General features: G+C 40.9%; 1 protein-coding gene and 1 non-coding gene across 2 annotated transcripts; both read left to right on the top strand.

Moving 5' to 3' along the window:
- The first annotated feature begins 728 nt into the window (after positions 1-728).
- On the top strand, positions 729-20351 carry HAUS6 (HAUS augmin like complex subunit 6). The gene is made up of 17 exons (XM_074166353.1): positions 729-1318; positions 2131-2226; positions 2960-3038; positions 4064-4196; positions 4762-4909; positions 8276-8341; positions 8465-8516; positions 8717-8890; positions 9554-9738; positions 10309-10438; positions 11705-11804; positions 13632-13722; positions 15223-15286; positions 15950-16135; positions 16989-17124; positions 17502-18527; positions 19414-20351. The coding sequence occupies exons 1-17, from the start codon at positions 729-731 to the stop codon at positions 19464-19466; spliced, it is 3309 nt and encodes a 1102-aa protein (XP_074022454.1). The 3' UTR covers positions 19467-20351.
- Positions 14992-15121, top strand: LOC141477677 (small Cajal body-specific RNA 8). Its single transcript, XR_012463715.1, has one exon.
- Positions 20352-20513: the final 162 nt, after the last annotated feature.

The raw sequence follows: 20513 nt of genomic DNA, 5'->3' as shown, positions 1-20513 counted from the left end.
TTTAGGTTAGATATTAGGAGGAAATTCTTTACTGTGAGGGTGATGAGGCACTGGAACAGGTTGCCTGGAGAAGCTGTGGATGCCCCATCCCTGGAGGTGTTCAAGGCCAGGCTGGATGGGGCTTTGAGCAACCTGCTCTAGTGGAGGTGTCCCTGCCCATGGCAGGGGGGTTGGAACTCGATGGTTTTTAAGGTCCCTTCCAACTCTAACCATTCTGTGATTCTATGATTCTAATAAAAGTGTGAACCGCAGAGACTGCTGCCAGTGCGAGTTTTACTTGGTTTTCGTGTCAGATTTTGCAACCTGGTTACAAAGAACTTTTAATTGCAAGGGCTCTCTGCCAGTCACCAGGCCCGACTGCCCTTCACCACCAGGTAATGCAGCTCGCAGACTTCGGCGCGCTGCTGCTGCCGCCCACCCCTTCCCTCGTGGCCGGGCCTCTTCGTGGGCCTCTTCGTGGGCCCCTCGGCACTGCGGCGGGCGGGCGGGCGGCCGGCCGTTCCGCTCGCCGACCACCGAGGCCTCCCTGCCGGCTTCCCGCCGCCGGCACTACAACTCCCGGCAGGCAGTGCGCCAGGGGAAGAGGGAGAGGCAGCGGCGGCGCCGGGCTCCCGACATGCCCTGCGCGTCCTCCCGCCTTTTCTATTGGGGCCGACGGGAGGTCTCGCGGCGTTGCGGCTCTGATGTGGGCGGGCCCGCGCGCGGGAGCTTTTGGCGGGCAGGTGAAGATGGCGGGTGTTGGTCGGTCGCGGTCCGGCCAGGGCCCTCTCTCCTCTGGCGGCGGCGGCCAGCGCCCCCAGCCCTCCTCCTCCTCCTCCTGCGGCGGCGGCCAGCGCCCCGAGCCCTCCTCCTCCGGCGGCCGCGGCGCGGTCCAGCGCCCCCAGCCCTCCTCTTCCTTCCCCGGCGGCCGGGGCGCCGGCCAGCGCCCCCAGCCCTCCTCCTCCTCCGGCGGCCGGGGCGTCGGCCAGCGCCCCCAGCCCTCCTCCTCCTCCTCCTCCGGCGGCCGGGGCGTCGGCCAGCGCCCCCAGCCCTCCTCCTCCTCCGGCGGCCGGGGCGTCGGCCAGCGCCCCCAGCCCTCCTCCTCCTCCGGCGGCCGGGGCGTCGGCCAGCGCCCCCAGCCCTCCTCCTCCTCCGGCGGCCGGGGAGCCGGCCAGCGGCCCCCGTCCGGCGCCAGCCGTCAGCCGCGCTCCTCCCGCGTCCCTCGGCCGGCGCACCGCAAGCTGCGCTTTGTGAATTGGGAGGGAGAGCACCTCTGGCTCTACCTGCGGGCCCTGGGCTTCGACCGGAAGGCTGCCGGCAGCGGCGTCCAAGTGGGGCCGTAAGTGCGAGGGAGAAGCCGGGGACGGAGGAGAAGGTGGAGGGCGGGAGGGGGGCCTTTTGCAACCGCCGGTCCCCGGGCAGGGCCCTGGGTTTCACCCAGGAGCGCACCCCTGGAGAGGAGGAGTAAGAAAGGTGGGTGGGGGTCTCGCCATGGCCCCCGAGGGGCCTCGTGCCCTTGGCGTTCAAGAGATGCTTGAATGGCTGTAGCCACCCGCGTTGTCTGTGTCTGAAGGGCACGAGGGGCAACGGGCACAAGCTGGAACGTAGGAAGTTCCATTGAAGTACGACGAAAAACTTCTTCACGGTGAGGGTGACAGAGCGCTGGAACAGGCTGCCCAGGGAGGTCGTGGAATCCCCGTTTCTGGAGATTTTCAAGACCCGCCTGGATGCAGTCCTGTGTAATGTGCTCTGGGCAATGCTGCTTTAGCAGGGGAGTTGGACTAGATGATCTCTAGAGGTCCCTTCCAACTCTGACAATTCCGTGAGGAAGTGAAAGCCAGAAACGGGCATAACTGGTGCTGTCCAGTCATGTATCCTGGCCAGTCCTACGGAGAAAGCGAGCGGGTTGGCTCCATCCCTCCTGGTTTGGAAACTTCTTTTGAGGGAAAATGCTCTCACCGAAATTACTTCAACTTTGTTGAATAGGCTGGAGGATGTATATTTTTAATTATGCAGAAAACAGAGAACTCATGTATAACTTGTAACACTTTATAATAAAGTAGCCTTTTGTAATCTTAAGCAGCCAGTAAAAATGCTGTGTAAATTCGGCATCCTAGCTACTTCTGATGTAGCTGTTTGTTTGTGTATTAGGACGATGTTTAAGAAACCAAATGCCTCAGCGTTTTATGTCATTGCCCACTTCTTGTTTGCTAAGCTGGATAAGCTCCGGGCAGCAAAAGTTTTTGGGTAAGTATTTGGCTTGTGGGGTTATTTCTGTGCAAGTAACCAAGAGTGTGGTTTATGCAGTTGCTGGGTGCGGGTGGTGGGTAAGTAGTCCTTGGGGGGGAATGCTGTGGAAAAAGAGCATACGATCAGAGAATTTATTTCCTCTTGATTACAGTTTTTTATCAGAAAACTTGCCTTAAGTAGAGTTGGTTGTGATAGTATCTGTAACTTGGCGAATTTGGTAAGAACTTTCATAGCTGCAAATGATCTACCTTTTCCATTCATTTCTCTGGCAAAACAGCAAGTAACGTTTCCTGGTTATGGATTGCTGCCAGGATCTTCAACAGGGCAAGAACTCCATCTTCGTCAATGTAGCTCATATAGCTGAGCTATATTAGCTTGCACATTAAAGAAATGGCTGGTGGAAGACAAGTGGTATGAAAATTGTCAGCGTTCTGACACTTTTTCTTTCCTCTTCTCTTCTGCTGAATTAAAAGAGCTGCAGACAAATCTGTCTCTGAAATAGTCTGTAGTTAATTTATTATGGCAAGAAAGCCTTATCATTTAACAAACTTTTAGGTATTTTTGGTCTAGACTATATCTACTTATTTTCTGTCTCCAGGAGGCATCACTAAAAAAATCTTTGTTTTAGTCATGTTCTTAAAGTGGTTAATTTGGTAACTGAATATTTGAATGTGTTTTGAAATTGCTTTTTCTTTTTTCTTCTTTTTCCCCATCCCTTTTAAATGGAAAGCAACTGCTCCCTTCCAGTAGGAGTATTGACAGCTACTGAATTTAGGAAGAAGTGCTGTTTATGGCTAAGAGAGATTGCAGTGAGTATTAAAAAGTGTGGAAATTAATTCTTTACTGGTTTCTATTACCTCAATCTTTTTTTTTTTTTCTTGTGAGACTATGTAGTGCTTTTAAATAGGAGCTTTAAATGAGGTTGTTTTACCAAAGAATTCAGTTTTACCTTGTGTCTTATTTCACATAGTGTATCTTAGACTTGTTTGAGGAAAAAATGGTTGCATGGTGGAATTCAGATGACAGAGATTTAAACTTTAGTCTTAAAACTGCTATGGCTAGCTTCTGAATAATGGTATTTGATTAAACAAGTTTAGAGTGTTCCTTAGCTCTGGGTGAGAACAATTTTCTTCAACTTGAGAGGTGTTTGCTTAAATTGCCTGGGAAGGTAGTTATTGTGAAAGTGGTTTCAGATGCATGAAAAACTTTTTTAACATTATTAATCCCTTATATATGGGGAAAGGGACTAAAGTTTAAGGTGAGCATTCTAAAGGAAGAGAGACAAACCAAAACTGATTGCTTCAGGTATCATTGGTTGTTATTTTATCTTCTCATGCTGCCCTTGTTTTAATGATAGTTCTAGAAATCAGATCTCTATGTACTGGAACGCTTACTTTTTAGTAATAATGGACAAGGTGAAAGCCAATGATGCAATATCTTTGAGTAAGGTAAAAGCACAACAAAGTACACTGATTAATGACTTCAGTAGAAAATATGAAAGAAAACTTGAGGTTTTTTTTCAAAGATAGGGATTACCAGTTAGGAGCGACGAGGGCAGAGACTTCTAATGTTTACCCAGCACTGATTTCAGTCTTTGCATTGAAAATGTCTTTTATGTACAGAGCTAGAGATGGTTTGGGGAACATTCAAAAAGTTTTGGTCTCTTCTGCTGGCTAGAGTAGTTGTCAACTGTGGTGGTGTAGAAGTTTAGCTTTGCATCAGGCTTACTAGCAAGTAGGCAGTGTTTTGGTACGCAGCTAAATGTTTGAAGGCTGTTGCTTAGGCCTTATTTCTTAGACCAGTTTTGTGTTTAAAACCAATTCAACTTTTCTAGAATGAAGACCAAAGTCGGCTTCCAAAATTTGCACCTTCTGCACTTATTTCTCCTGGTGGTCCTAAATTTATTCACCTAATGTATCAGCTTGCAAGACATGCAGTGCTTGAGGACATGAAAAGGAACTCCATAGGTAAGCTTTAATGGAACAATAAAAATGCTTCATTTGTTATGTTTGACAGTGAATCTTCCAAGTCTTTATGCCTAGAGCTTTAGGCATAAGTTCTGAGTTGGCTGCTCTGTTCAAAAATCTTTCAGAGGATTCTGTGTACTTGCATAGAGTTACTGTTGATAGAACAGGGCAGATTGTTTTGCTTTCTGTTGCTTCATGAGCCTTGCTCCAAGGTTCATCTGTGTAATACTGTACAACGTTACACGCATAAGCAGTGATTTGGTCCAAAGTATTTGACCACTCCTTCTCACAACTTGTGGAATTCTGAAGGATCAGAGCTGCCTATTCGAGGCATCTTATATTGTTTGGTGACCTAAAGAATAGGGGAAGAGAGTGAGAGTGATGGAATGAAAATGTATGCAACAGAAAGAACTGGCAAAAAAATACAGTACACTGCATACTCTATATTAGTCTAGGTAAAATGGGCATCTGGATATGTGATTCTTTCAATTCAAACTAGGTAGATTAGGAAGTTGCCTATTTGCTAGAAGTGAATGATGTAATCCAAACATTAACTTTCATTTAGGCACTGATATACCTTTTGCTGAAGCTGTAAAGTTGACACCTAGGGGTGTGAACATGGCAAGTGCAAGATGTAGAGTTGCATCCAATAAACTTCTGCAATTTCTTCAGAAGGAAAATCTTCTTATTCAAGAGTATAAGAAGAAAGAGCAGTAAGTAATGCATTTAAAGAAATGGAGTCTTTTCATCAAAGCTGACTTGTATCTGTGTTTTTGGAAGGATTTGAGGAGGCTGCATCTGCTTTACATCGAGTTCTGTTGAGCTTCTCCCTGTTTTTTTGCCCCCTTTACCTCCTTTAATTGACAGTTCTACTGTTTGTATGGTCTTTTGTATAGCATAGTAGTCTAAAAAAGTAGTTCTTCAGTTAGGAGATGCTGTATTTTGGAAGATATGGTTACTTGGGCATTAAAATTGGTCAGAGAATTCTTCATATATAGCACTATGATTTCTTAACATTTGAAGGGTTATATCTTACAACTATCTCAGGATGAAACATTTGGTCTTTGCTTAATCAGTGGGACACGTTTTATTTACATAATTCTTAATTATTTCACCAAAATTATGTTATTCTTTATTCTTGTATATGGAAAACATTCCCAGTTTGAGAAACAACAATTACTGGAACTTTCTGTGCAGGCACGGGGATATATGTCATTGGAATGTACAGAATTTGGGTGGGATGCAGCACTGTCATGGACAGTTGCAAGCTATTCAGTAAATGGCAGAAAAGGAAGAGGAGTTGCATTGCAGGTAAAAGTGCAGTTTCAGTGCATGTGGTGTAGCTCCATATGAGAGGACTGGTCTGTTTTATGCCTTTGGATTGAGATCAGAGGGTTTAGCATCAAGTGAGACCTCATGGTAGGCATCTGCTGTACATGTCTTCCTCTGTACCAGGAAAGGTATATGAAGCCTTCTTAATATGATAAAACGCACCTCAGACCTGCAGGGTTTGATACTTAAAGAGGATTTCAGTTTACCCTGGTATTTGCTGGGAAAGTAGTGCATTAGCAATCTGGTAAACTGGAGTGCATTGAGTGTGACTTCGTAATGCAATCACTGGTTCTGCTGAGTAGGAGTGGTGCTTTTTTGAACTCGCCGCTTACAAGTAAGAGGAACTTTTCTGGAGAAGTAACTGCCAACAGGAACCTTATGGTCAAAGCAGCCAAAACCATAGAACTTAAGATCCTGTGAAACGTGAGGAAGATGTGAAAGAGAAATGACACTAGACTTAAAAGGGTGGATTTCCACTTGCCCAGGGAACTGCTAGGAGGTATCCTGTGGAAAAACGGAAGGGCTCAGGAGTGCTAGGGTGTTTTCAGAGATCCTTGCTGAAGCTCAAGTGCAGTCTGTCCCCTTAAGTAGAAAAGAAGCAGGCATAACAAAAAACCATCCTGGTTAAAACAGTGAGCTAGTGATAAAGCTCAGAAACCAAAGCAGCAGCATATGGAATATGGAAAAGGCGACTGAATCCCAGACATAAATACAGAAATATTTTTCAGGTGTGCGGTGATGTTATTAGGAAAGCCAAATTCAGCTAAAGCTCCAAGTGCCTGGTAAGAGCCTGAAAAAAGACTTCCCAGAGGTATGTTATAAGGAAGTGGAAGTACATGGAGCATTTAGGTCTGCTTCTGAATGAAAGCGTCACAGGCTGAAATTCCTAATGCCTTCTTTGCCTCAGTCTTCATGAGTAAGGTCAGTAGCCCAGTCTCTCTGCCAAAGAGCAGTGATGAAAGAAGCAACAAACTGCTGGTAGTAGAAGAGGATAAAGGGGAGGCTCACGTGTACAAACTGGACATGCACAAACCTTTGCTACCTGATGGAATGCATCCAAGGGTGCAGAGATACTTACCTGGCATCATCTCAGAACTGCTCTTTGGAAAGACAGAAGGCTGGCTAAAGGGGTGAGCCCAAAGGGTGGTAGTGCCTCAAAGTCTGACTGATCGTGAGTGGAGTTCTCTGGAGCTGATACTGTGTCTTACACTATTCCTTGTCTTTGCAACGGATATGGGTGACAGGATTGAATGCAAACCCGCCAAACTTTGAGGAATGGTAGATACACTGGAATGAAGAGAGAATACACAGAGAGGCCTTGCTGGGTTTGGAGACCTGCCCAACAAGAACTGTGTTAGGTTTAATAAAGATCAGTGTTGAGTCCTGCACCTGGGATGGAATAATCCCCAACAGCAGCACAGGCTTGCAGGTGATTTGATGGGGAGTAGAAGTGAGAGTAGCGTTGGACCAAGCTGAGCATGAATCAGCAGTGTGCCTTGGTAGCCAAGATGACCAACAGCCTCCTAGGCTATATGAAAAGAAGCACATCCAGCAGATCAAGACGTGTATTTCACTCTACCTGGCAACTCTAAGGCCACACCTGGAATACTGTGTTCAGTTTTGGTCTCTCCAGTTGAAGACAGAGATTGAAAGATAGGAGAGATTCTAGCAGAGCACCACAATGATTAGAGGGTTGGAGAACTTGACACATAGGAGTAAAAGCTGTAGAAATTGGGTTTGTTTAGCCTGAGGAGGACAAAGCTCAGAGGGTTTAATCACAGTCTTCCAATATCTAAGCAGTAGTTGTAGAGAATATGGAGGCACTCCTTTATGAGGATATATGGTGACAGGACAAGAAGCAACAGGCCCAAGGGAAAATTCCATCTGGATGAAAAAAAAAAGATAATCTCATGCGAGAACAATTAAACACTGGAATAGGTTGCCCAGGAAAGTAGTGGGATCTCCCTTGCTGGAGACATTCAAGACTTGACAGTACAGTGAGTAATGTTAACTGAAGGCTCAACAATATGATTTCCAGGAGTCACAGTCTCCTGAACTTCTCTGATTCCTGTAATTCTTCATCTCCTCACCCAGCTTGGGAAGTGTTGGTGCTCTTGCTTACTGTGTGAGTGGTACCCTTCAAAAATGTAATTCTCTATAGTTTCTTCATTCTTAACAAGGCATCAGAACTCTGAAGATCATTTAGAATACAGCATGATTCAGGCATCCAGTGTTTCTGAAAATCAGGCCACTGTGTTTTTACATACTTAAAAATTTAATAAAAGTGCTTTGGCTTTGGCAAAAGAACTTTGGTGGTCCAGCCGTTTGTACTCCAGTATTCTGTTCTCCAGTTTTTTGAAACAGAGGTTTGGGTACCGTACAATTGCTGAATATATTTGGAGGTTTATATTGATAAAATACGTTTCTAGTAACTTCATTATTGTTCTTATGTCTAATAAAAGGTGTTCCATTTCAACAGAGTAAGTGACAGCTTAATTGCTTAGTTTACAAGTATCTTACTGGCTTTCCTGGCTGTCTTTCTGCAGAAAGTCTTGGCAAGGAAGTCAAAAGGATAAGGTTTTGGGTTAGTTTGGTTTTGTTTTTTTTTTTTCATTGTTCCAAAACTGCCTTGGTATGCAAATTTGGAAGGAATAGCATGATTGGTTAGTGATTGTAAGGAATTCTGAGAACAGTAGAGTAGAAACTTCAGTGTTTTAAAAATCTGTAGTAACTTAACTTTTTCCTAGGCTTTTAATTAAAGAAATAAAGCAGATAAAGTCTGAATATGAAGTCCTGCAGATAAAGTCTTTCAAGTAAGTGTTTTTCCTTGTAACTAAGTTAGCATATATAAAATAGATTTCTTACTCAATTTTATGAAATATGAACTATATTTTCATTGTAGTCCCATTGAACTTTTGTTTTGCATGTGCATATAGGATGAAACAAAATGACCAAAACAAAAATGACAAAACTGAGAGAATTCAAAAGGTGAGCATTTTTTTCCTGCTGTTGCAGTGTACTATATTTCTTCTACATTCTGCAACACTTGCTCTCAGATACTGTTACTTCCACTTGTCTGCCTATGGTTATGCTAAGCACCTTCATGTACCTTTATGCTGTTTTGATACTCTGTCATTATAGGTGCCAAACATTTTAACATAGCATTTTTGTCCTCCTTGCTTATTAAGGTCCGCAGTATGTGGACAGTTATAATGGAAATCATTACATCTCTGACAAAGGAAAAGGAAGCTGTGGATTATGTACTTCAAGGTTGTGTCAGCCAGTACGTTTTAGATGGAGCTAGTGTTGTTTTCAGAATTCCACAGCTGTTGGCACACAGAATTGAAAGTGACGTACACCAAGTAAGTGATTTTTGTCCTTTTTGCTATGTTGTATATTTTTTTTTAGTCCCCAGATGTGTAATTAGATACCTTACCAAAAACAAAAAAAAAAAACAACAAAAAAAACCCCTAAAACTCAACAGTATTTCATAGATTATAAGAGGTGTTTGCTCAAGGATGGAGAAAATATGTCTAATTTGTCTGTAAAAATTTATGCTGCTGTTTTGTATTAGTTATGTTTCAACTGTTACCTTTTTAAGTTGAATAACTGCATTGGTAAGTTCGCCTAATTAGTACTTGATTTTTTTTTTCTTGTTGTTTAGGCATTAAAACTATGTTGACCAATCTAACTATTCCTTTAAATAATGGGCTTTTGTTTCCAGTGTGTAGTATATGGTGTTATTTAGGTCAGCCACATCTTCTGGGGCAGTGGTTAAACAGAATACCTCATTAGTTGAAGTTTTCATTGTTCATTATAGCCTGCTTTTAAGCATCTGATTCTAGAAAACAAACCTGAGGGTTAAATCTAGAGTGTTTTCTGAAAAATGAAACAATCAGGAACTGAACCAAAATACAAAGTGAAGCTTTATATCCCTGCTCTGACTAAAGAAGACATAACTTTCTGATGTTGATGCTGTTCACTAATCTTTTTTTTTTTCTTGCTTTTCAATGTTATACTTCAAGCATTGGTCAGGAAATGTATACAAAGCTGGAAAACTGAATTTCTTAATGGTCATTCAGTTATTAAATGAAGCCCTGAGGACACTGAGAGATGAAATTTGTCAATCTGAAGTAACACCACAGTTTGCATACATTAAGGATATTACTGTGAAATGCACACAAGCATTACAGAATTTGCAATCAATCAGGTAATTGTCTGGAAATTTTCTCTAGTTGCTTGTTCTTAGTCCAAGGATCATATCTTCCTACTTTGGAGTCTTTTCTCAAATAATATCATTTATAGTGAGAACATGTTGGTTCAGCCTTTTTCCTTCGCTTCTGGGAAAATCATATTTGTCTGGATTACCTACGTAACTTGTAACTGAGATTCTTCTCTACTTAACTTTGGTTTTTTGCCCTTGCTTTGTTAATATTTTAGGCTTTGTTCCTGATTTTTTTTTCCTGTTATGTTAATTGGTTCTGGGACTTTAAAACTTTATCTGAAATTGGCTTAGGGAAGGCTTAAGTTTATATCTCATTGTGTGTATGTATTTTAGTATAGCTCTTCCAATTCTGCTGTAACAAAAATGAAGACTATCTAGCAGCTGCTTCTTAGGTTTTGAGCTTCAGTTAGTGCATACTCGAATGCATGAATAAGTTGATACATACCAAATATTTTGCAGGATAAGGGGAATGCATAAAACTCTCCATCTTTCTGTAGTACTGTAATCTCCACCAACAGATGTGTTATGTTCATTTTCAACGCTTATATGTTACAGGCTAAAATTAAAGCAACAGCATTACATGTCAAGGAGTGAATCTATTTCTAGAGAACAGGAAGACTGGGAAGCGAAGTGGAAAAACTTTCTTGGCATGTGTCCTTCAAACTTAATGTTAAAGCAGAATCCAGTAAGTAATGTTCAATTTATCTGGTTCTGGGAAGAGAAAGGGTGAAGGTGAGAGAGGTTGTACATGTAAGCTTGTGAATAGTGCTTGTGGATGAGAACCTCAACATGAGCTGGCAGTACGTGCTGGCAATCCAGAAAGTCAACCACATCCTGGGCCGCATCAAGAGAAGCGTGGCCAGCAGGTTGAGGGAGATGATTCTGCCCCTCTACTCAGCTCTCGTGAGACCCCATCTGGACCACCGTGTCCAGCTTTGGAGTCCTCAACACAGGAAGGACATGGACCTGTTGGAATGGGTCCAGCAGAGGGCTGCGAAGATGATCAGAGGAGGATGGAGCACCTCCTCTATGAAGACAGGCTGAGAGAGTTGCAGTTCTTCAGCGTGGAGAAGAGAAGTCTCGGGGGAGACCTTATAGCAGCCTTCCAATACCTGAAGGGGACCTACAAGAGAGATGGGGAGGAACTCTTTATCACGGAGTGGAGTGATAGGACAAGGGGTAATGGTTTTAAATTGGAAGAGGGGAGATTTAGATGAGATACCAGAAAGAAATTCTTTACTGTGAGGGTGGTGAGGCACTGGAACAGGTTGCCTGGAGAAGTTGTGGATGCCCCATCCCTGGAAGTGTTCAAGGCCAGGCTGGATGGGGCTTTGAGCAACCTGCTTTAGTGGGAGGTGTCCCTGCCCATGGCAGGGGGGTTGGAACTTGATGGTCTTTAAGGTCCCTTCCAACTCTAACCATTCTATGATTCTAAGCTCGTGTATTCTATTGCAACACTTCAGCTTTATATGTTAGCCTAGGGAACCAGCACAATATAGCAGAAATGGCTTTATGAAGTAGTCTCCCTTAAAGAAGAAAAATTTGACTTAATGACAGCCGATGTCTTCATTTGAGATGGGGGGATGGAACCACCTTGTCAAGACAGTAGTTCAGCATAAGAGCAATCTAGTTAGTTTTGATTTTATTCATGTCCATCCCTCTGTGGAAGTTGGACTTTCATGAGCTATCAATGTGGATGTCTGCTGAGTTCTTTTTTCCCCTTTTAAAGTCATCTGCTTGATGAATGAACAATAATTTCCATTCTGACACTCTCATTGATGCAGGGATCGGAGGTTATACCTTGCCTAGCTACCCAGCAGAGAAAGGAAAAGTTTCATGTTGAGTCTGGCAGCTGGTTTGCAGAAAAGCTGTTGTAAATGATTGTCTGTTAATTGCAGTTGACACACAGATTTTTTTCAGCCTGCTTGTGTAACTTCTTTTCCTTTGAAAGCAACTTGGTCTGTTAAGAGCTTCACAACCCCATTCTTTTCATCCTTCAGAAGATGATGATGACAATAGCATGTTTTATCAGCATCTAGTATCAGTTTCAGGTGGGTAAACAGAAGAAGCTGCTTCTCCTTCTCCTCCCTGCCACTATTGTTAAAAGTCAAAAAGACTCCTTGCTTGCATTTGTAAGTATCTTTGATAGTGTCTGATAATCTGGTTCTGAATTACTCTTGCCACAACTGCCTTACATTTTTTTCAACCTGGTTGTATCTCAAAGATTCTCTGAGGCTTTTGATACGGCAAAAAAGCAATGCTGGGCCTGTTTGCTATTTTGTTGTTCTTGCATGAAGGATGTTGGGACAAATTTCCATGTAAAAAGGTTCATTCATGAACCTGTATTCTAGAGAATACATTCACTGTAACAGTAGAAGTTGCTTCAGGTTGGAGGAGTAATAAGAAAGAGAGAAAGAAGATAAATATTTTCTCATTGGCCAGCTGGGAAAAGAAGTTGAAGGTGTCCTTTCAGGTAAGTATCTTTCCCTGGTGCATTCTGAAATACTTACTCCATAGTATCTGTGCCATTTGATCAGGACCTTACTTGATCTCTGTGTGTTGCTTTCAGTCATTAGTTTAATGGTGCTGAACCGAGCTCACTTTGATCAGACATGACTGTTGCACATACTAATTGGCTGATGAGCTGATCGTATTTTACAGGATGGTACTTAATACCAGGGACAGCCAGCACTTGGTCAGTAAGTTATAAATTAGAAGCTACAAAGCAAGGGTGGAAAAGAAGGGGAAGGCAGCTTGAATTGTATGTAATTTGCAGTCCCTTTCAGGAAAAGTGACATAGCAGATGTGTGTTGGAATTTCAAGGTGTAAAGCAATACAGAGAAGATCCTTTTGGTTACAAAGGTGAAAGCACTGCTTCAGCAGTTTGAGGGTATGTAGGTGTAAGGCTAGAAGCTGCAAAGGAAAGGCTACAAAATTTCAAATGGAATGTCATTTACCTTAAAAATTTCAAACATTAAAGCACTGTGCAATAATGCTGTGAACTTCTGGTAATACCAGAAGGCTTGAGAGAAACTGGTGTCTATGACTTTCTATTCTGTGGTTAAGAAGTTTGTTCTGAAAATCCAGCCACTAAGAAAACTAACTTTCTGCCTGTTAACATGGTAAGCTTTAAAAAAAATGTTAACCTCACCTAACTTCTTAAAGTGAGCTTGGATTTTGGAGGTGGTGTTGAGGTGAATCCAGAAGGAGATAATGCCATTTATGTTAGCAGAAGCTGAAACTTCAGGTTAGTAAGGAACTACTGAGTTGGCTGTTTAATCTGATTGATGTGCCAAAATAGATAATGTTCTAGAGTGTCTTGAGCTGAGGTACATGTACCTCCAATAATGTGCAAAACCTTTCCTTATGGTGTGCCTTGCCTTGCTTGGACTGAGGTGACACTAATTGGAGGGATGAGTGTGTCCACAGAGATGTTTGTTGATAAATGCAGGTGAAGATGGTGGGGAAAATGTGGGTTTTAATTTTACTTTGTGGAGTTGATGTGCCACACAATTGATGTGTATGTGAAGAGGAGGCAATAACGATGACATGTGACTGGGATTGTAGTTTGGAGAAAGGTGGAATGTATGGTTGATACATGCAAGGCAGCAGATAGAATCATGCCTCTCAAACACCCAGTCAGGAATAACACAATTAGGTTCTGTCTGTGGCTGCATGTGGTACCTGAGCAAAAGGATTGATTTCACTGTCCTGCTTCTGTATTAATTTATTTTTCTTTATGAACACTTAAAGAAAAATAACTTAAAGTCTTTCCTGTGAATAATCTATGGAAGTGATCTGAGTCACTTGGGTCACCTGGGAGGCCTGAGTGGAAAAAAAAAGGAAGCAATAATAAATCTCTTCACTTGCTTTTCTAGATATTTATGACTCCGTTCATAAAGTACGTAATGAGAAAGTTTCTGATGCCTCATCATCTGTGATGGATGCGGCAACAGCAGCATCAAGATGGTATGATGTCAATGAGAAATTGATAAAAAAAGCAGTGGAAAAATACACATTAACTTGTTGGAGTTGAATATATCTATGTCTTGGTCCTTAGTGGAATTTTTTAGTAGCCCACTCCTTACATCCTCACATCTACCTGATTTAGCAAGGTAGTTGTAACTGCCGCTTTCTCCAGCTGGTGACTGATAGATCGACTGGTTGCTGCTGGACAGGATGTGCAGCAGCCAAGTTGCAAGGCTTTTATCGTGCTCTTTAACTATGTTTTTTAAAGTTTTAAGAGCTGGGAGGAGAAAACAACTGTGTTTCTCAGACTGGGTTGAGGCAAGCATATTTGTTCAGTACAGCCTGAGTATGAAAGCACAGACATTCACAGCAGCCCTTCTTTTGTGTTTAAAAAACCCAAACAACAACCCAAGTCAAACAAAAAAAAAACCCTGACTCCCAATCAGAATTACCGTGCTTAACCTTCTCAACAAGGCTTTTCTCATCAATCTTCTAAAATCACTTTGTTCTGTGGCTTCTCTTACTACAGTTCCAGCAAAGGACAGAACACAAAACAATGGTATTCTATAAAGTTTTGGCCTGTTTGTCATTGACTTAGTCCAGGAAGGTTTCATGACCTTTTGAATAATACTGTATTTCATAATATGGCCTCTCTGGATACTTGAAAGTTGCCTACTAGGAGAGGAAGGGAGTTAGCAAAGGAAGGCTGTCCTGTATTTAAACATCAGTAGATGTAGTTGCACGTAAATCTCAAAGGTTGTCCAAGTAGTTAACAACCTGGATTCCGATCCAAATTGGATCCAATTTGGATCCAAATCCAATCCAAAACCTGGATTTCTCTGAGTGACTTCATACAGCATGGATTTTTGTCTGCTTCTGGTTCAGAAGACAGATATTCAGATATCTATTCAGACAGATAACAGCAAGGATTAACATTTTAAGGTGTGTTCTTCCTATCAAGCAAGGACTGTACCTTACATTTGAGAGAGCTATGCAATCAGAACCGCTCTCATCAGAAGTGATAGGACTCAAGTTTTTGGTAGCCAGGTGATTACTAAGTATCAGTAAGTTCATACAGGAACAAGACTGTGGATGCCAGAGGCAGTTCAGAGGAAGAATACCTAGGGAAAAGAACATTATCAAGTCTGTAGAGGACTTTCCAGTTATCTTTGGTTGCAGAATACAGAAGACTTGTTTACAAAATATATCACAAAATACCTTCTTTTTCTGTTTGGTAATCAAGGGAAATGTTTCATAATGTATTAATTTTGGGAGGCTGATACACAATTAGGGCTAACTCTGCTCTAATTGTCACATGTTCTCCCTATATTAAAACTGCCTTCTGATGACCGGGACGAATTGAGGGAAATCGTAACGGACAGATACGGGGCACACAATGTATAATGGCCTTGTAAGAGTTAGGTGCTGCTTGTTTAATTTGTCTATAAAACCTCTTTTTGTTTTTTTTTCTTTTTTATCCCTCTCCCCTATCCCCCTAAGGATCTCTTCAGTACCTTCGGAGTTGTCAAAAGCATGTGAAAACAGAGACGCGTTCATTGAAAAGGTTATTCTTCAGTAATTTCCTGCCTGTCAAAGAAGCTAAACTTAAGATATTTTCTTTTTAGATTGATTGAAGCCTAGACTTAGTATTTAGGGGGGAGGGTTGCGATTCTTTGTTTTTGTTGATGGGTTGGTTGTTTTTTTTTTTTAAAGTAGTATTTTTACACATTTGAATCAGTCCTGTAAAAGTGTAGAAGCTAACTGCCAGGGACTTCATTAAGTTTTACGGAAGGACAGTAGGAAGTAGGTACACTTGCACCTCATTTCCAGTACAACATACGGCGTGTCACTGAGTCCTTGCTGGCTAAGCAAGCTTTTTGGTGTTAGCAGTGGTCAAACTTTGATGTTTCTTTAAGTTGTGTGTGAACTAAGGGTTATAACGTGGCCTGAAAGCAACTTGTGCAATGGACAACTGTACATCCAATTGTTCACTGTAGTGTGTTGAAGGCAATTGCAGAGGAGTCATCTCTGTTCCGTGCAACACCTTTCTCCTAGCCACTACTTATGTCCTACTGTAAATATGACTAAAAATATTTTGTGTTTAGTTAGAATTTAAGACTGAAATATTTTTATTGATTAAACACTAAGGCCATTGCTGTTCAGTATTTGTACAGCAGTATTATGACACTTGAGTTTAAAACTTCTAATGTCTTGTGTATTCCTCTAGAACTTGCCTATTGAGGCTTGCAAGGGGGACAAAATGCCTGTGCCTCCAAAGATCTTAAAAAATGGAAAGGATTACTCTGCCATTTCAGAAGCGTTGGAGAATACAGGTGATCACATTACGCGGACAGAGTCTCCTGTCAAAAAAGAGGACCCTCTTAAGAAAAGCAGCGATGAACTGGCAGGGGAGGTTAGGAAAAGTTATTTTTAAATCTTCTGTTTGTATTTTAAGTAAATTGTCATTAAGTTCAGAGAACAAATTACTAATTAAATTATAAAATGTTACTCTTGTAACCACATATGTCAAAAGTTACTTTTTCTGCTAAATAGTAATCGGTGTCCTTAAGTTTCAGGGGTGACTGCCCAATTAAGTACACCATGCAAGCATGGAGTTTGTGCAGTTATCATACTTATAAATCATGATGAAGTTAACAGCGCTTTCAGTAGAATCATGGTATGATTTTTATTGCCTCTTTAACCTGTGAAACACTGCATGTATTAAGAATTCAGCAGTCCTTTTTGTTTCTGAAGTTACACAGGTTACGTATTTAACTGGGGCCTGGGAATTCTAAGCAGGAATTTAAATATTTCTTCTTTTAGGTATTTATTTAAGATTTAAGGAATTCCTCCACAAGAGTTACTGTAAAATGTGCCACAGCTTGATTTGGAAAGCAAACTGCATCTTTTCACTGAAATGGGGCTGTTACTTTTCATCTGCTAAAATGTTGTACTTATGTAAACAGAGCTTTATTCTTCATGCTTATGCAGTTCTTGACCAGTGTCTCAAATATATTCTATCTTAAAGATGGATTCATAGATGATGAGGGAAGTTAGAGATCTAATTTCAGTCCCCTGTCTTCATTTTGTGTTTGTACGAGACTGTTATCATTGCGAGCCTAAGTCGTAAAAGGCAGAAGAAGAGTTAGGAGATTCCAAACTCTTCAGATCATTTTGAGAATGGGATTTATGTCAAGCCGTAACTGCCAGAAATAAAGAGGTTATAATTTTGCTTTCTTGCAATTCACTGCCTTAACGTCCTACAGATTGCAAGAATGGTGATGTCTGAGTCACCTCAGAGTGATGAAGACAGCGGAATGGCATTAGAAGATATCTTAAGCTCAGTGGCTTTTAACCCATTTTTAATAAGGAAACAAACTCCCCGAACTCCAGAAAATCTGCGTAAGTATAAAATTCCGTTTTTATAATACTCATTGATTAGGAATGTACAATGTCAATGAGCTAACTGCACATGATACAGAAAGAAAAAGATAATTATTTCAGTGAAGGTGCAAGTTATCCTAATAGCTCACTCTGTAACACAGCATAGTAGGCCTAATAAGATGTAGGTTTAATAAGATGTGAATACTGTGAATTTGATTTAACATAGATGTTTTTTTCCTGCGTAGAATCCCCTTTGTATTGAGGAAGAAGACTAAGCATAAATAATATAAAGCAGCTATACATCTTCCTTCTTGGATTGCTTATGTTATGGACAGTAGAAAAACAGGATGAGATTATGAAAGTACTAAAATTTTACCTTTGTTTGTTCCATTTAGTTACTGAAATTAGAAGCTCATGGAGAAAAGCTGTTCAAACTGACAACTCATCAGACATAGAGCTGCCCCCAGCTAAAGTAATGAGAGAAGAAGCCCCAGTGGATGCTGGACCTATAATGCAGAAGGTGGCAGATTCTAGATTGATGTGCTCTACCCATCTATCTCCTGTACCTGACTCTGATCCTTTCTTGTCAGAAAGGAAGTCCCTATTAAGTTCTACAAAATTTAGACCTCAAAAGCAGATGAGGATAAGTCATATCATTGAATCTCCAATTTTGGAAACATCTGGAATGCAAGAGAGTGAGAGAACTGGAGAACAGAAATTAAAATGTATTGGAAACACTTCTGTACAGAATGTAAATTCCGGAGAAGATCCAGAACAGAGTTCTTCATGTGTAAAGAAGAGCATGAATACTCCAGGCAGTTGTTCAGAAAATAATAGTATAATAGACGTTCTACCTTCAGACCACTTCCAGGATTCCTTAATGGGTACGATGCTGAATCAGGATGTATCTCCATTGTTAAGTTCTGTCAGTTGTAAAGCTTCCATATCGTGGATATTGGATGAGACATTTCCAGAAGAACTTGATAGCATGAATACCACCAAATCTGCAAGCTCAGACTCTGATTTTGATGTAACAATCACAGATGTAACATGTGGTTCAAAAAATAAGGGAGATATTCAAGAATCAAAACTACATCTGCAGTCCCTGTTCAACACACATAAAGTGCTGAAAAAGACAGCATCTACAAGTGAAGAGGAGTCGCATCAAACGCGTAATGGAGGTGAATCTGTAAGTTGTACATCAGACAAAAATCTTAAACCAGAAAAAAGGGAAGGAGATGAATTATTCAGTCCTCTAGAGCTCTTCACCTTGGATGAAGCATTTACCAAGACACCATTACCAACGTCTCTTAATGAAAGAAAATATTCCCTGTCATCTTTGCTGGTATCCTGTCAACGTCTGGAGGAAATGGCATCAATGGTACACGATGTCCCATTAAGCTTAATAACTAAATTTAAAGGTAAGCGTCCTTTAGCAACAAGATTTTGTCCATTCTGCCGCTTGGTGTACTGCCATAAATAACCTACTCTCAATAGCTGAACCCCGCTGTGGAATTAGAGGGAGATGGGTTACTTGTATGCTTAATGCTTAAGGAAGATGAGATATAAAAAAGCAAAGGAAACATGCTTCCTTTAGTTGTATCAACATCTTGCAAGTAGAAGGAAGGGTGCTTATCTGACTTTCTGAGGTAATCTGCATCTATTTAAAAAAAAAAAAAAGCACCTTAAGATGCATTAGAAATGGAGTAATCCGAAATTAAATTTTGAGAATTCACAAAGTTCGTTTGAAATAGCCAAATTTGTTCAGAGTAAACACTATTTAGAATTGTATTGCAGATAATTGGAATTTTTGTGAGGTCAGTCACGTGTTCATAGTCTGTAATACTTTATTAATATTCTTTTTATTATGAAATATCCTGTATTATAGCCTGCCTGCTCCCTCACCCTGTTTCCAACAGAACTGTTACGTTGTTTAACCGGTAGTGCAATATTTAGTTAGGTGTGAGGTCAGTCTTTGAAATGCATTAATAAAATGAGCCAATAATGGTTACACAGCAGACTTTCACTAAAACAGGTGGTATTTAATGGAGTACTAGGAATTTAACACAGCAAGGTAGTCCCAAGAAGTAGTGAGATTTATACATTGTGCAAAGGCTTGCTGCAATTAAGCTGTTGCTGAAAATTGTGGCTGTACAGATGGCAAATGATTTTACCTTACTTGGAACAGTTCTCAAAATTAGAAGTACTGTTTCATATATGCTTTTTAAAATAGAAGCCAGTTTTGGAGCAGTATTTGTTAATTAATTGAATATTATAGAATACTGACTAATACACTTTCTCTTTCAGATAAAGAGCAGTTGAATGAGGAGCCGGGCACAAAGGAACCATCATCAGGATAGAATTCGTAAAGCAGAAGCATAACCATAGTAGCAGTGCAATTTTGGTTCACATAGCCATGTAGCATCTTCTCCGAGCACTGCCTAGATGGAGAAGTTGCACTCCTTCCTATTTTTTTGCAGAGACTATCTATATTCCAGTCTCCTTGTTTAGAAGTTTCAGTTACCTGCCCATTCCAATTTCATGTCATCCATAGTAGCATTCTATGTACAGCCCATCATTTATGTTCAGAACTATATATGCCTTTTTATGCATATTTTTAAAAATAGCAGATGTTGAGTAGGTGACATAATCCTAGAAAATGGAAAACTAAAGTCTTAATGGAGAAATAGTAAAATCTTTGTCTTCCCCCTAATACCACCACCACTTCCCACTGCAAAAGAACCCACCCAGAATTTACTTGGTGCTCTACATACATTGAATTCTTTTCTCTTATTGAGACTTGTAATTGATTAAGTGCCATCAGCTCTACCTGTTGATAGAGGCTGCTGTCTTTTTATAAACTTCCACTGAAATGCCTGGTTTTTCAGTCATGTTACTAAATAAATGTATTGAAGTTTTAAAAAAATTTATGACCTATGGTAGTGCTAATGTCACTTTATTTGCAAATAGTTGATGTAAATTTATGAGATTGTGATGTAAGTAACTGATAAGAGCTTGTTGTGGGATGGGAATGTAAATTTGAGGTTCCAGCAGATAAACTTACTGTAAAAGTACTGACCCCTAACCTGATATGTTTACAGAGTTTTTAAGGATTACTAAATGAAGTTTTTCTGTTCTGGTGGATCTTTCTCCTCTCTTCCAAAACAGTTGCAAATAGGTTTTAAGAAGAATCTCCACCTGTATTTGACATCTTCCTTATAAAGCAGAATTTGACAAACTTTATGAAAAGAGATTTATGTGGCTGGTTGTGGAAGCTATAACATGGCTGCTGACATGTTAACAACTGAGAGGAAAGTGCTGGCTTAATAGCCCATTTACATGTTGATCTAATGATAGTCAGCAAGAGAATTGGAAGGTCTGACCTTAGCTATTGGCAGTCTGGAACA

This window comes from Numenius arquata, chromosome Z (genome assembly GCF_964106895.1).
Source record: "Numenius arquata chromosome Z, bNumArq3.hap1.1, whole genome shotgun sequence".
Lineage (NCBI taxonomy): Eukaryota > Metazoa > Chordata > Aves > Charadriiformes > Scolopacidae > Numenius > Numenius arquata.
The sequence above is the reverse complement of the archived record's forward strand: the minus strand, read 5'-3'. Positions and strand labels throughout refer to the sequence as shown.

Bases quoted from the DNA above. Each gene is read 5' to 3' on its own strand.
- HAUS6 (XM_074166353.1), top strand. From the start codon at position 729: ATGGCGGGTGTTGGTCGGTCGCGGTCCGGCCAGGGCCCTCTCTCCTCT. The intron at 9,739-10,308 runs GTAATTGTCTGG...TATATGTTACAG, and splicing joins CAGAATTTGCAATCAATCAG to GCTAAAATTAAAGCAACAGC. The intron at 17,125-17,501 runs GTAAGTATAAAA...TGTTCCATTTAG, and splicing joins CCGAACTCCAGAAAATCTGC to TTACTGAAATTAGAAGCTCA.